General features: G+C 36.2%; 1 protein-coding gene across 1 annotated transcript in view; it reads left to right on the top strand.

The window, feature by feature from the left end:
* The first annotated feature begins 1,365 nt into the window (after window positions 1–1,365).
* The window catches only part of LOC128811411 (uncharacterized oxidoreductase YtbE-like), a 32,957-nt gene continuing 19,526 nt past the window's right edge, over window positions 1,366–14,796 (top strand). Inside the window, exons 1-2 of the mRNA XM_053985033.1 lie at window positions 1,366–2,554; window positions 7,863–7,964. Coding sequence (XP_053841008.1) covers window positions 7,943–7,964 — 22 coding nt within the window. The 5' untranslated portion in view covers window positions 1,366–2,554; window positions 7,863–7,942. The remainder of the gene's footprint in view (window positions 2,555–7,862; window positions 7,965–14,796) is intronic.

The raw sequence follows: 14,796 nt of genomic DNA, 5'->3' as shown, positions 1-14,796 counted from the left end.
AAGAGCAGGTACAAATTTCGCTTTAAATAATTCTTTAACCTGGAGTCCTTTATTCATTTATGTAGATTTAGCAGTGGCTGAAGCCCTGTTGCTGTTCAGGACCGTGCAGGATCATGTCTCAAGTCAGTGACGGAGCCATTTCGTGCTGCCTGTTGTTTACAGCATGAGAGCCTTTAAGTACTAATCATCAGCTTGGAAGGAGGTGACTTTGGGAACTGACTGAGCATTTCCTCCAACAAACTGTAGAAAATACTGTTTGTGGGAAGTGTGTGGAGTGAGGGTGAATGGGTGAGGGGCTCATGGCAGGAAAAGCAACTAACAGGAAAGGGTAAGTAGAAACATCATCCTCCTTGCTCTCAACCAGTTCTTTATCTGAAGTCCTCCTGGTGGTTGCTTTTCCTGCTGAGTCTCCTCCTCCTTCCGTCCCCTTGACATGAAAAATACAGATCCAGTGAATCCCCACACAAGGACAGTAACAGGATTTTGTTACTGAAACTCCCTGCATGCCCATTCTGTAACTCTTTTGTAGGATTCCATTGTTTTGGTTACTGCTGAATGTGACATTATGTGACTGGCACGTGCACTGTGGCCTAGCCTGGGATTGTACAATGCAATAATGATTTCAAGCTACCAGGAGTTCAACAGAGTAAAGGTTTCAGGATATGCTTTCTGTGAAGTAAATGGTTTTGAAAGTTCTTCAGGTTTTTCCTTTTTTAAAAGTATTTTAATCTGTAAATGTTATGCTTCTGTATGAAAATTAAGAGACATATACTAATTTTTCCATAAAAATGGAAAAATATTTTCTCTTTGATGATTTTCAGCCTAGCTCCTTGACTCACTTCTTTACAGTTAAATGCTGTTGGTATTTGATTTTGATGGAGTTGCTTTTGATAAGCACCAACTTCTCCTACTTCATGTATTTTCCAAGCCTAAAGATCAGTCAGTTCCCATTTCTTTACTGTGAGGAAATGAAAATTAAATAAGAAGGTTTTGTGACAATATATTAAAAAAAAATAGGAAAAATTGAAAACAATGATAAAATATGCCCCCCATAACTCACTGCTGACAATTCACTTCTGCTTTTGTGTGTTTAGGTACTTCCCACCAGGGTGGCTATTCCCATGGCGCAGTGGTCCATGCCCTGCAGAAATGTGGCATTCGGCATATTGACACAGCAAAGAGATATGGCTGTGAATCCCTCCTCCAAAGGGCCATCAGAGAGAGTGGTGTGAAGCGAGAGCACCTCTGGATAACTACCAAACTGTGGCACAGTGATTATGGCTATGAAAACACAAAAAAGGCCTGCTTGGAGTCATGTGAAAGACTTGGTGTTGAATATCTTGGTATGAATCTTCTCATATAGCTCATTTGTTGTGCTTTCCATGGGAATATTTGCAAAGATTAATGAATTCTGAAAAAAATTTGTGTAGTACAGATGGGTCACAGAAACCAAATTCTGCCTTTATTTACACATTTGCAGGTTTCTTGTTCTGTTTATTCTCTAGGAAGTTCACATGTGTACAATTAGGAGTACAGAGCTTTTTCTTGTTGCACATGTTTTGTAAAGGTATTTTTTATTGTTAAATTACTTGAGGAAAAACTACATCAGCTTTTTATATTTTGATAAAATCACCCAAAACCTACGAAACAAGGATCCATAAACTTTACAATAATATATTGGCAACAGGGTGACAGAGATGCCTGGTTTCTTCTGTGATCTGTTTTCTTTTTCTCAAGGAAAAAACTTACTTTCTAAACTTACCTTTCTAAAACTTACTTTGTAGGCCTTTTAACTTTTTAAAATTCTGAATACTGCCTTTGGTTTAGTCTGTTTGATGGAATATTTTTTGGAGAAAATGTTAGAAGTATCTACAAGAATTTAGAAAACTAAAATTAAAGCTTAACTAACACAGCATTTGTAAATTTACCCTGATCATAAACTATTTGTTGTCAAAGATGTGATATTGTTACTCCCTTACTAGACAGGCAGAGTTGCAGTAATGATGCCAATTACAACAGGTCATAGGAGTGGAGGTACCTGTAAATAAACATGATATTTGCATATTTTAGCAATAAACAGACTTCAATGAGGAAGTGAATTTTGCTGAATTAATAATGTATAATATTAATGGCAGCTGTGTGTTGTACTCACTGCCTTTTTTTGCATGAGTATTTTACAAGGTGAAGAGGGAAAAACCTGTATCTGTTAAAGACTGAGATACTTACATGCACATCTTTGGCTCCATTCATTCTGGAAATGTATCCCTTAACTTCCTCCACAGGTACAGAATAATACAAAATGAATGAAAATTCCTTTTTGTTTGTCCTGTGCAAATGCAGTCACTGCAATGAGACTTTAATAAACAAAGTTTCGAGCCCTGATTTTCTCCTTTAAACTGAGAAATAACATTATTCCTCCTCTCTGTTTTCTGCTTGTTATATTTTGTTTGCTTTCTTTTTTCTTCTGCTTGCTCTGGCACTGGTGCTGAATGTTGATGAGAGGAAAACTTGACTCACTTCCAAGAAGTCATTTGCAGTGATTCCTTCTAGTACTGTAAGTTGTTCTTTTTTCTCAGGTAGTAGATTGGAGTAGATGTTCACACAAATACTGAGTTTCTGCTAAGCAGAAATCTCTAAAAGAAGAAAAAGAATATCTGAGAGGAAGAAATGTTCTAATGCTGTCACTATGTGACTGAATCCTTGGAACAGCATAAACAGAACTTGTTTGTCAGATGTGTTCAAAGCTGAAACTTCTTGTGCACATATTACTAAGATCAATTTAGGAATGTTACAGCTGCCTGCATAATTAGTCTCCATACTAGATTTTTCCTCATTTTTTATATTTTTGTTTTGGTTCTTTAATACCTTCAGGTATCTTCCCTCCTTCTTCACCTTTCTTCCACTGATGTGGAGATGTCTCAAAAATTCATAAACTGTTCCTGAGCCACTTAGTCTGCTATGGTGACCTAAATCAGTGGTGAACAGAATAAATCAGAATTCCCTGATTTCATTCTGGTATTAACCAAGTATGTGGGGGTTCACACGTTCTATAAAGATACATAGTTTATAAACAAAACTGAAAGATCCTAAATAATATATCTGTGATGTTAGATCTTTATGTTGGAGGCAAAGTTAGTAATTCAGAAGTGTGCAAAAAGAAAAAGCTAGAGGAGCCCTGGCAGCTGCATGTGCAGCTAAGGTCTTTGCTCATGTTCATTTTCTGGAGGGTCCTTAGGAGTTACCCAGTCCATCCATAAAGACTGAATTAGAAACCTGAGGAATAATCTAACAGGAATTAATAAATCTTTGCATTATCAGTAAATGGAATGTGAGCTGTTGAAAGCAGTCATGGCTTTTTAAGGGAAAATGTAAAATATTCCATGTAAAATACTTGTTATGAGCGTTTTCAATGAACACTTTTCAGACAAGTGGTACTAGGAGAGCAGAGTTCCAGGCTTTTTTTTTAAACTGGTAGATTATATATCCATGACATGGTGGAAATTTGTATTATTTGTGGGCAGTGGTTGTAACAGATACTCTGCTCCTTGCATTTTCTAAATGTGATCCTCAACTAGCAGTAACAGTAAACCAACATGGAATGGCAGCAGATTGTACAGGTTTGGCAGTAGCAGAATACATTCCTTGGGATTTAGATCCAACCTCTAAAGTAACTTCTTGAATGCTGATTTGTGGGTTACTGAATTCATAAACAATTTTATTTTCCTTTTGACTGTTCTGAGTTTGTCCCATTAAGGCAAATCTGGCCTGTCACAAATCCCCAGCTGGAGCTGGACAAATGCTCTATCAGCAGCTTCACTGTAATAGATGAACCACATGAAATTAGTGTATTATCATAATTCAGACTCTGTATTGCTTCAAAACACTTTGTAGATTGTTTCACATTGATCCTTGTTCAATAGAAGGAAACACAAAACAAAAAGGATTGAGTGAGAAAGAAAAATACATCATATCAATATTAAGTGGCTGTTGAGAAAAGCAAGGAAATAGGATTCCCAGCATTAAGACAGCTGGGAAACATTGCAGAATATACTTCTGCTTTTAGGCTTGAAAGAAGGCTGGGCTTGTTTATCATACTACTAGGTTTGTTTTAGACAAATTTAACTTTTTTTAAAAATATTGTATTAGGGATTTCACATAGAATTGCAAACTTTTATTTCCAGAAAAACATCATGTTGACTTTTAAATGTGTACAATGGCCCTGTATTTTTCAGTTAAGAGGAAGTGTGTTGATTGTAGGTGCTGCAACCACTAAGACGCAATAAGCCATTATATTTTAAATGTCTGTGTGAATGCAACTCAAGTATTAGTTTTAGTTCTCCTGCACTGCTGTGCATTGACATTTAATGACCTTCAGGCCTCCGCTCACTGCTGCACCATTACAGCCTGACTGTGTGCAAAGGATGTTTTAAAAAGCTGTTAAATATGAAACCAGACTGTGAATGTTTGGAGGTTTTTTTCCTTCTTTCTCAAGTGCATCCTGATACTGTGAATCAAGATGGATTTTTTGATTTAAGATTATTTTTTAAAAATACATTGTTGGAAGGCATCTCAAGATATTGATTAATCTTTCCCATGCTACAAGGCACAACCTCATTCTCATTAAAAATGTAGTCTGTTTTTAAAAACCTCCAGTGATAAAATTATATATTTCTTGATTACTAGAACTTTAAGCTATTTCAGTCAATGATTTAAAGATAATTTCTTGCCTCCAAAAGGAATTTAAGAGTGTTTGTTTCTCACAGTACCCCAGGAGGGAAAATATTTTAAGCAAAAGAAAATGTGTGTGTGGGTGTAGGGTGTGAATGTGTGTACAAGTAAAGATGAAATCTCAGACCATGGTTTGTGAGGTGCTTGTTGTTTCTATTGGCCTGCAGGTATGATGGAAAGTTTTCTAACAGCTGCAGTAGAAGTAAGGTCCTGGCTGTGCTGGGTGCTTCACACATGACTGGCAGAAGGACTGTTCTACTCTTTGTCTATGAGATAAGGCACCTTTGCCCCACATGGTTCATGAACACTTCTTGCAGTCAGGAAGACTGTACTTGGTGATCCAGGAGATGCTTTCTAGCCCTAAATGCCAATATTTTGGAATGTGAAGTCATTTTTATTTCAATGAAAGAGCCTAAATTAAAAGAAACATAATGGGATGATATAGTGATGGTGTACCTGGTAACAAAACCTTTCTAAAATAAAGGGCAACAGCTAATCTTGTTTGCATCAGAGGCCTCAGACATTAATACAGAGAAAGGGGGATGTGTTGCATTTTTTTGGATGTCCAAGGCCAGAGATCTTTTGGTTATCAGATCTCTTAAAAGTCTTTCTTTGGAGACTGTTTCAGTTTCCTGAGCAGAGTACAATGCATCTGTGTCTGTGGAAATCCATGATGTAACTATTTCTGTGAGCATTTCCAAACTGTGGTGTCTAACTGAACAGTCGGGCTTTTGGAGAAGTAACTGGTGGTGAAATTCTGCTGAAGTTTGATTATTTTTGCTAAATGACTTTTTTTTTGCATAGTTAAGCAGCTCTTATTAGTCTGGTTTGGAGAACATAGCAAGCAGCAATTAAAAATGTATAATTCTTCCATTTTTCTGGCAGGTAGGCATCAGATCCCAGTAACATACACCTGGTGTAAGTTTTTCTGCTTTATACAAGCAGAAAAGTTTAAATACAAACATGTCAGTCTCTATGCAGTCAGTAGCCCCAGTAGCATATATAATTTTGGAGCAAAATTAATACTTAATATTAGCAATTCCCAATGCTAATCCTTTGGGTTTATGTCTAATATAAATCAGTGGAAATTTTATTGACAACAGAATGTGAGTAGTCCTGAGTTTTGAACATAACTTCACCAAATGCTTTAATCAATATCCCAATACTAGTTTTCTGTTAAAAGTCACAGAGTTGATATTTATTACAATACCATGTATTGGTATTTACTTTTAATAAGTCCAACTTCATTTCTCAGAGAAATTAGTAAAGAAGTAATTATTGATAGATTGATGATCAAGAAGACTGCATGTGGAATTGGAAGTGGATTTTATGGATAAAAGGGCAAAGAGCAAGTAACTTTCTCATTAAATGTGATAGAAGACTCTGCAGATGATTATATATGAGTGATTATTGGTTTGTCTGAGCTATTGTATTTTAAAAGTCTAAGAGTTTAAAATTTTATTTAAGTGGATTATTGATATCAGGAAGTGCAAATGTAGCTTGTGGATTTTTTGACACATCCAAAAGAATGTTTTCCTTGCTACATCTCTGATGGATTTTACTGTACATAATTCTATGGTGTTCTAATTAGATTTTTAAGGTAAGTAAAGCACTTGTTGCAATGATGTACCCAAATTGGAGCCAGTATATTATAACAAATTTCATGGTACATTTTCATCTTAAATCAAGGTTGAATTTGTATTTTTAGAGGGAGAAAACTAATATACCACCCCACTGATACAGTAATTGTTAGTGTAGTCTTTAAATTGTGAATAAAAGTATTTTTCTTCTTTTTTCCCCCTTTTTTTCATGATTCTCAAAGCAGAGAGTCTGTATTTTCACAAAGAAGTGCTGTAAATGAATGGATTGATGTATCCAAAGAACAAAACACTCTTCTCATTGAAAACACGTCAGTTTTTTTTATTTCTTAACTCTATTTGAACTGCCAGAAAATGAATATTATAAAGCACAAAGAAAATGGTACACATCTCAGTCATCTGATTTTTTTTCTTGTTTTTCATCAGACTAATATATGCAGCAAAAGCCAAAACCTGTTTGACTGGGATACCTGCAGTTACCTGTTTAATCTGCAGTTAGAATTTGAATAGAAATGTAATTGTTTTCCAAGTATCTCTACATTTCTCCTTCAGAATGTCTAGCAGTGTCTACAAACTTGTAAAGGAGTTACAGATCTGTCATTTTTTTTTAATTTAAGTCTGATATGGAACTGAGTCCAGTACATGTACATTTCTCAGTGTAAGTTGGAAGTGCTTCCTTTTTCAATCAAAGCACAGTCTTCTCCTGCAGGAAGACAGCACCCAAAGAGCCTCCTCACGAGGGGCAGTGGAGGGACAGCACTGGTCCCTTCTCTGGTGACCAGTGACCCAAGGGATGGCATGGAGCAGTGTCTGGGAAGATTTAGATTGGATGTTAGGAAAAGGTTCTATGATTCTATGATAATTTCATCAACAGTAAATCTTAATTGTGTTTGAAATTGTGTTAACATTAAAAAAAATGTAATAAAGCATAATTTTGGTCCCTTAAAATATTATTTTTTTTTAAATTTCTTTTAAAAAATCACAAAGGCTCACATGAAACTTAGGCAAAAAACTTAGACAAAAAAATCTGCATAAAGAATGTGCTATAGTTTCCAACAGAAATTCAGAAGTGGAAGTATTCTTTAGAAGGGAAAAAGACAGACCCACTGCTGAGGTTGTATAAAATGTCTGCAGAACTGTCAAATATATTTCTCTTCTGTGAAATGGAAGACTTTCAGCACTTAATAAGTAGTAGTCCACTCATAATTCCAGTGACCAAAATCCTTTTGATTTAAATAGGGCTTGTTATGTGTGGAAAGTTTATTAAGTGCATATGTGACCATGAAATTCTGATTACAGTGACCTAAGCATTGGGAACACGTGCAAGTTCTGCTACCCTTAGCTGTTAATGTGATGTTATAGAATTAATTTATCACAGCTAACTGGATACATCCCGTAATGATCACTGAGTAGTGACTGGAACTATTATGATGATAATGTGTTAGGGGCCACTGGAGGGAAAACGCTGTCTCATGTGGTTTGATTATTTATTTTCTGGACACTTTAACAAGCAGTCTGGTTGTGTTTCTTTTTTAGATCTTTATTTGATTCACTGGCCTGATGCACAAGTTCCAGGTAAAAGCAATCGAGAGGTCCGAGCTGAAACCTGGAGAGCGATGGAAGAGCTCTATGAGAAAGGTGATCTAATAACAAAGCCTATTTAGAAAAAGGAATTATAATGTGCTTTGGGATTAGGAAACTCATAGTGAGAGATGTTCAAAAACTTAATTTGAACTACACGCTCATATTTCAGTGGAATGTGGATGTGTAAGTTTTGAAAATACCTTTGAAATTTGTAGCATTAGCAATTTGGTCCTGCTTGTAAATAGTATGTTGTCAGATTCTGTCCATGAGATTAATAATGGTGTGCATCCTTTTTTGAGGAAATCTACTGATTCGTTGAAATCTCTATGCCACCACAGAACACCATTGAACACTACAGAATGTCTTTGTAGTAACCTCCTTTTTAAGTATAAATCATGCCAAGTTTTGTCTCCTTTCGTTTTTTTTTTTTAATAACTGTATGATGCCATTTTCCAATTTATCATCTGTTGTGGTATTTTATAACTGCATTTTTATTTTGAAATTTAACAAAATAAAATGTCTAGATGAGGAAGAAATACTCAACTGCAGATTCCTTGGTACTAACTTCTGTGAAGAATTTTCAAACAGACCTACTCTCGCAGGTTGGGATAATTCACTTTGATTTTCAGTGCACAGCAAAGTTCAGTTTATGATCATAGCTATAGGAAAAGTAGCCTGTAGATTTAAGAGGAGGATTTTGCTCCTGAAGTATGCAGAATTATTAGAAATTATGTGAGAGAAGATCCTGTCATGCCTTTCTTGGGCCATGTGGACCACCCTGTTTACAGCTTCAGAGAAGTTCCACAAGAGGGGAGAAGACTTCTTGGATAAAGTAATCTATCACTGACCCAGAGCTACTGAAATAGTGACTGTAGCAGAGGAGTTGTACAAAGGCAGTTACAGGCTGTGTGTCATTACCAGCTTTTCCAGAGCCTCTTGCACTTCAAACCTTCCTTTAATTTGCTGTGCCTCTGCAAACACAGAAGTAAATTATCTTTGATATATCTTCTGTTCTTTTTATATTGAGCATAAGGGAAGTTGCTAGAAGTGTTTTCTGCCATGTAAGACATTACAATATTCAATTTTTAAAGAAATGCTCCACTGCCCTAGTATTTAAAAGCATGAATAACACTTACATCCAAAGATGGATTATTCCACAATGCATTTCATCTTTTCCACTGTGAAGCATTTTCTGATGAGTTTTTAAGTTACTGCATGCCATTTGTGCCTAGATATGCCATCCTAATTTGCTGCAAACAGGTTGTATTTTCCATATTCTATTATTATTCCTGTCCTATGGGATTTATTCTGCTTTTGCATGCATCTTTGTGATCTTTTCTGTCTTACAGGATCTTTCTTTGTCTGTATCTTCCTAATTGAAAAGACTATGAGCAATTCAGTTGTCTTTTTAATAAAAGTCACTGGAAATACTATTGCTGTTCTCACAAACAGAGGGGAAAATTGCTTTTGGTCTTTGTCCCTATGCATGATACCTCTTTAAAGACATCTCATGCTAGGCTTTTTTTTTTTCCAGTGGTTGCATTTCTTCAATGATTTTTTTCAATTTCCATTTTGCTACTTTCAGTCTTTTGCTGAATTTAAACATTCTGTACACTCATGAATCATTTAGCTGAAGATAAATTTTCCAGCTCTGGTTGTCGAAATTACCTCAGATCATTTACAGGGGAAGGAAAATGTAATGGTCTGGTTGAGTCAAGTGCCTTAGAACCTTAACTTCCACTTTGCTTTAGGGGATACAGACTCTGGATGTCCTGACCATAACTATGTGTTCCTGAAATGACACGCAGATGTTAACCACTCTGGAGTTGGAAATGCAATGATTCCTGAGCAAAAAGTTAAATAATTTGTTTGCATGGTTAACCACTAGATTTTCCACTGAAGATTAAACACTTGCTGCATATCTTTGTGACTTGCTATGTGTTATGTGAGCAACATGGTTTGAATTGAATGTAGGACTTGGTCAAAATCCTTACTGGAGGAAAAGAATAAAATCTTCATTGATTAGGAGAAGAAATTAGAAGTTCTATGAACAAGGGAGTTCTTTGTCTTCTCTGAACTTGACATTAGTTCAGGTAGTCATTGGTTTGTGTTTGGAATTCTGGGGGACGGTGTTGGTGGTTTTTTTTTTTTTTTTTTTTTTTGGTTTTGGGGGGGGTTGTTTGTTTGTTTGTTTGTTTGTAAATGTTTATTCTGGAAAAAAATATAAACTAAATATTTCACATTCAAAGATTGATATTTTAAACAAATAATTTGCTTCTGCAGTCAATTCACAAAGGTAATATTGAAATTATTAACTTGGTAGTGGGTTTAGTAGCTAGCTGTGTCCATCCCGAAGAGCATCTGAAAGTGGAAAGGCAATATCCACTGTCCTCTGTAGAAAGCAAATTGGTGTTGTGGAACTGTCTACAAGAGTCATCCAAGATGGTTAAAAGTTGTCAGTATTGACCTAAGTCTCTGATCTGGCTGAAGTTACCAAGAATTTCTTTAATCACTTCTTTGTATTCACAGATAGTTTGAATGCAGGTATTTGTAAATCTCATTCTTCAATTTAAATCCAGGTTAGTATTTATTCTGCAAAATTCCACCTACCTGGGAAAGGAAACATTATTTTAAAGTAATGTAAATTATTAATTATTTATTATTATTATCAATTACACTAGAAGGAGAGTAAATAAACTATTAGTACTCCAGACTGTAAAAGTCTGTAATGGATATTAAAAAAAATACTATATTAACTTTTAGATAGGTTACATTGGTCAAAAGTTGACATGTGCGAAATACCAACTCCATCTATATTCATAGCTCTGAGAGAATTTTTTAAAAGTTATGTCTACAAAGATTCATTCAGGTTCATATGAGAACCCACACAGAGCTGCTGGGACACAGGGCTGCTGTAACACAACTTGCAGGACTCTGGCCTGGCCTCAAGTGTCTTCCCACCCAGCTACCTGAGGAGAGACAGAGCTTCTGGGTCTGTGCCCAGTCTAGGTCAGTGTGCACTAATTTATAAGATCATGTCCCCAGATAATATAAATTTTGTGCAACAAATTTCAAAAAATCTGAATATTTTTCAGCATTATTAAAATAAATATTTTAGGAAGCAGAACTGATGTTCATAAACTCCCAAGTAACTCTGGCTTAGAGGATTTATTGTTGCAGGTTTATGGCTATTTGAAGGCTGCAGGTGCCAATGAACTCGGTGTGGAATTGGTAGATGTGCTTTCACTGAGGTGTGTGAGCATCCTTATATTTACTGTTTCTTAATCCCTAGCTGCTTAGTAATGCTTCTTGTATGTACTGCTAATGCAGGTTTGGAGTTGAGCTGTAACATCAGAATATTATCATAAATAGAAAGTAGTAGTTTCAAGTGATGAGAGAGATCCTTTGCTATCACTGAATAATCCCCTTTCTGGATTATCACTGTTTTTGTATTTCATCAAAAGGGATTTGAGGTTAGCATTTTGTGAAAGACTCTTTTGTCCTGATATGATATGAACTGGAATTATGAAGATTAAAAATGAGAATCTGAGTAGTTTGTTGGGGATCTGGTTACCCTCTCCAGTTGATTGCTCACCATACGGAAGTTTTGGGCTGCACTGCTTGGATCCAACATGCTTTGAGAATTGAAGGGAATGTGGTTACAGCCCCAAGGCTGGAGTCTCAGGAATACTTGAAAGAATGTTTCATGTTTTAGCACTCTTCCCTGTGCTTGAATCCACTGTTCAACTGCCTCAGGCGACTGAGCAGCTATCTCAAGATCACACTTCAGGTTAAAAACAATTTCCCAGAATCCTGAGGGGTACCATGACAGATATGAGAGCATGCCCAAAAATACTCCTAGGGATTCTAAAGCCATTGTTGTCTTACTGTAACAGTATGACATACTACTTTAATTATCTTTGTTAAAATAACACACCCTGGAAGTTATACCTTCTTCAGGTGTTTTAATCCCTCTGAATTGCATCAGGAACATGGTCCTGTGTCTTTCTGGTTTGCCCTTGAGCTAGAGAGTCTTTGGCTAAATATACTCATCTTTTCTCCTGGTTAAATCCTTCAGTAGTTTTTTAGAGTCCATTAAATATTCTACTAGCATCTTTCCCTCTTTAACCTGAAATTTGTATATTTATACCCCCTATATTCTCTTTGCTACAAAGGCAAGATTATACTTTTAGTTAGTTTTTGTACTATTCCTAATATATAGACAGAGCCAAGTCATTGCATTTGCTGGTTTTCATTAATATCTTTCCAGGGAAAAATGTGATAGAGTTCTGGTCAGCAAAGGTAGATAGACATTTATGGTGGTATCCAAAACTATAGCAGTTGTATCATTCCATACCATGAACCAAACAGACAAATTTTATGTACATTTCCCCAAATCATACTGAAAGTATTAGAATGTTTCCTTCTCATAGTGATGAATTACAGCAGTGCTTTATTCATGAGACCTTCATGTGTTGATTTAAGAAAGAATTCTGTTCAGAGATTTCTGTTTTGTCTTACAGTCTGTGTCTTCCATGTCTTCACACCTGGGATTTGCATGCATTTAGGCCTGACCTTGCTTCCAGAGGGAATTTTGCCAACTCTTACAGTAGCTCTGTAGCTTGGGGATCAGAATTCTGCACCTGGTCTTGGTATTCAGCCCCAGTGATCAGAAGATTTTTTAATGAACAACCTTGTGTGGAGCTTCTACTGATAAGCCACTGCAACTTCTTAATGTTGAGAGTTAAGAATAAATGAATGGCAAAGGAGAAATATTTTCTTTACTGGTTTTAGAATTTTTTAGGTACCTGAAAGTATAAAATAAAGGATTTGGAATGGAATTTAGGATAATGTTTACCTACACTAAAAACTGCCATTAAAAAATCCTGTGTGACTTCTGATAGACCAAATTGATAGCTCTCTATTCATGGCAGAAAAGATCTTGTTGCTAAACTGACTTCTACTAGCTCAGGAAAACATAGTAGTTTATTTGAAAGCTGTTAAATTATTTTATTATTATTATTGCCATCTTCTCTGCCTTGTTAATCTGCTGCAGTTTGATTGGAGTTGTTTCACAGGAGCCAGATGACTCAGGTCACAGTCAGAGAAGACTCCATCTGTGCTGCAGTGCTGAGAGGCAGAGAATTCTAGACCTGTGTCTTTGTTCAATAGCCTGCATTTGTGTTTCCCTTTAAATAGTTAAGGGATAAACACTGCTGAGGGAAAAGGGAGTAAAAAAATTCTAAAACTTGGTCAGTGAGACATTTGTGCATAATAACTGGTTATTTCTGTTGTAACAGCTGAAATTAACTAGAATACTTGTAATATCAAGGCTATGGTTTAAATTTTTGTGGTCTCAAAATTGTCCTTTTGTGGAATTATCTTCTCCAGTACCTCAGAACAGAAGCCAGGCTGCCTACAGAATCCATTCCAAGATACATACATTGAGTCATATATTCCCTTGACAGCTGCAACATTCCTGTATAGGCATTTGTCGGCTGGCAGATGAAAGCAGGATGGAAAACTGACATGGGGAATAGTCACTGCATGTGCTCACTGGTAATTGGGCAGTTCCTAGCAAAGTGACCCTTTCCATAAGCAGTGTCTCTGATGACCTTGATTTTGGCATTGTGGCTAGCCCATCATCTCAGCAAGCTTTTCATACACATATGTGCATCATTACTCGTCCCTCTGTCTAAAAATGCTGGGAAGAACGAGGGCTTCCAGCCAGGGCTTTTGCCTGAAGTTGGCAAGAGTAGTACTGTGGTGGTTGTTGTGGGTTCAGATCCCACTGGAACTCACTGCCATTTTACTCAAATGGTTTGCTTATCTTTTTAATGTTTAGCAGTGCAGCTTATGCTGACATGAAACATTCTTACTTGGATCAGAAATTCCTTGATGTGTCTTGATGTATGTTTTTGTTATGATTATGTGTGTGATTTGAGGAGAGTCTCATAAAGTAACAGAAATTGTTTAGCCCAGTAATTAAAGCCATGTAACTTTGTTCTTGGAAAAAAAGTTGTTGTTTTTTTTTTTTTTTTAATTCCAAGTGAGAGAAGATACCTAGTCAACCTTAATATTCTTACCATCTTCATTGCTGTGTGCAGACCAGTTCAGTCATCATATATTCTTCCTCCATTTTCTATCTTTTCTTCAAAGTAGGAGGGGAAAAGGTTCAGTGAGCCAAATACAATTTTTGTGCAGATGGCACAGATTTCTAACACATCTTTTGCTAGGTGACATATTCTGCATTAAGTCTATGTGATGAACACCTGACAATTCAAACTGTTGTGTTACAGCTTCAGAAAACATTTGCCTCAAGTGTGTTTATGTTGGTAGAAGCCATATGTGAATGTGTGTTCATAAGTTGCACTGACGTTTTAATAGGCAAAAGCAAGTATCTTCTTTGGCCAGAAACAGTTCTTTTTCACGTTGATAATATTCTGTCTGCAGAGATGCAGATGTCTTGTGGGTTATTGTTATGAGAAGCACAGTTGAGAGATGTGCTTTCATGGGGAGGTTGTTGCAGGTCGGGGAGGATTTTGGTTTTGCACCACACCCTCTTCATCAGATAAGATAGCAATAAAGACGCGGAAAAACAATGTTGCACATACTTATGTTAAAGATCATAAAGAAACTGTCATAATTTTAGTATCTTATTTAAAAATAAGAAATTACCATAGAAAAAGTTCTTTTGGTGCAGATGGAAAACTGAGAATGAATCTAAACTTGCATTAAGATCTGTGCTCATGTTTTGCTTATTTTTCTTTCTTAATGTTAAGGACTTAATGGGTAATCCAGTTCAGGAAACCACACCATCATAGTTAGAGGGGGAACAAACTATTTAGAATCTTACCTATGTGCTGTCTGTAATACCTCCAAAGTG

This window comes from Vidua macroura, chromosome 9 (genome assembly GCF_024509145.1).
Source record: "Vidua macroura isolate BioBank_ID:100142 chromosome 9, ASM2450914v1, whole genome shotgun sequence".
In the NCBI taxonomy this organism is placed as follows: domain Eukaryota; kingdom Metazoa; phylum Chordata; class Aves; order Passeriformes; family Viduidae; genus Vidua; species Vidua macroura.
The sequence above is the reverse complement of the archived record's forward strand: the minus strand, read 5'-3'. Positions and strand labels throughout refer to the sequence as shown.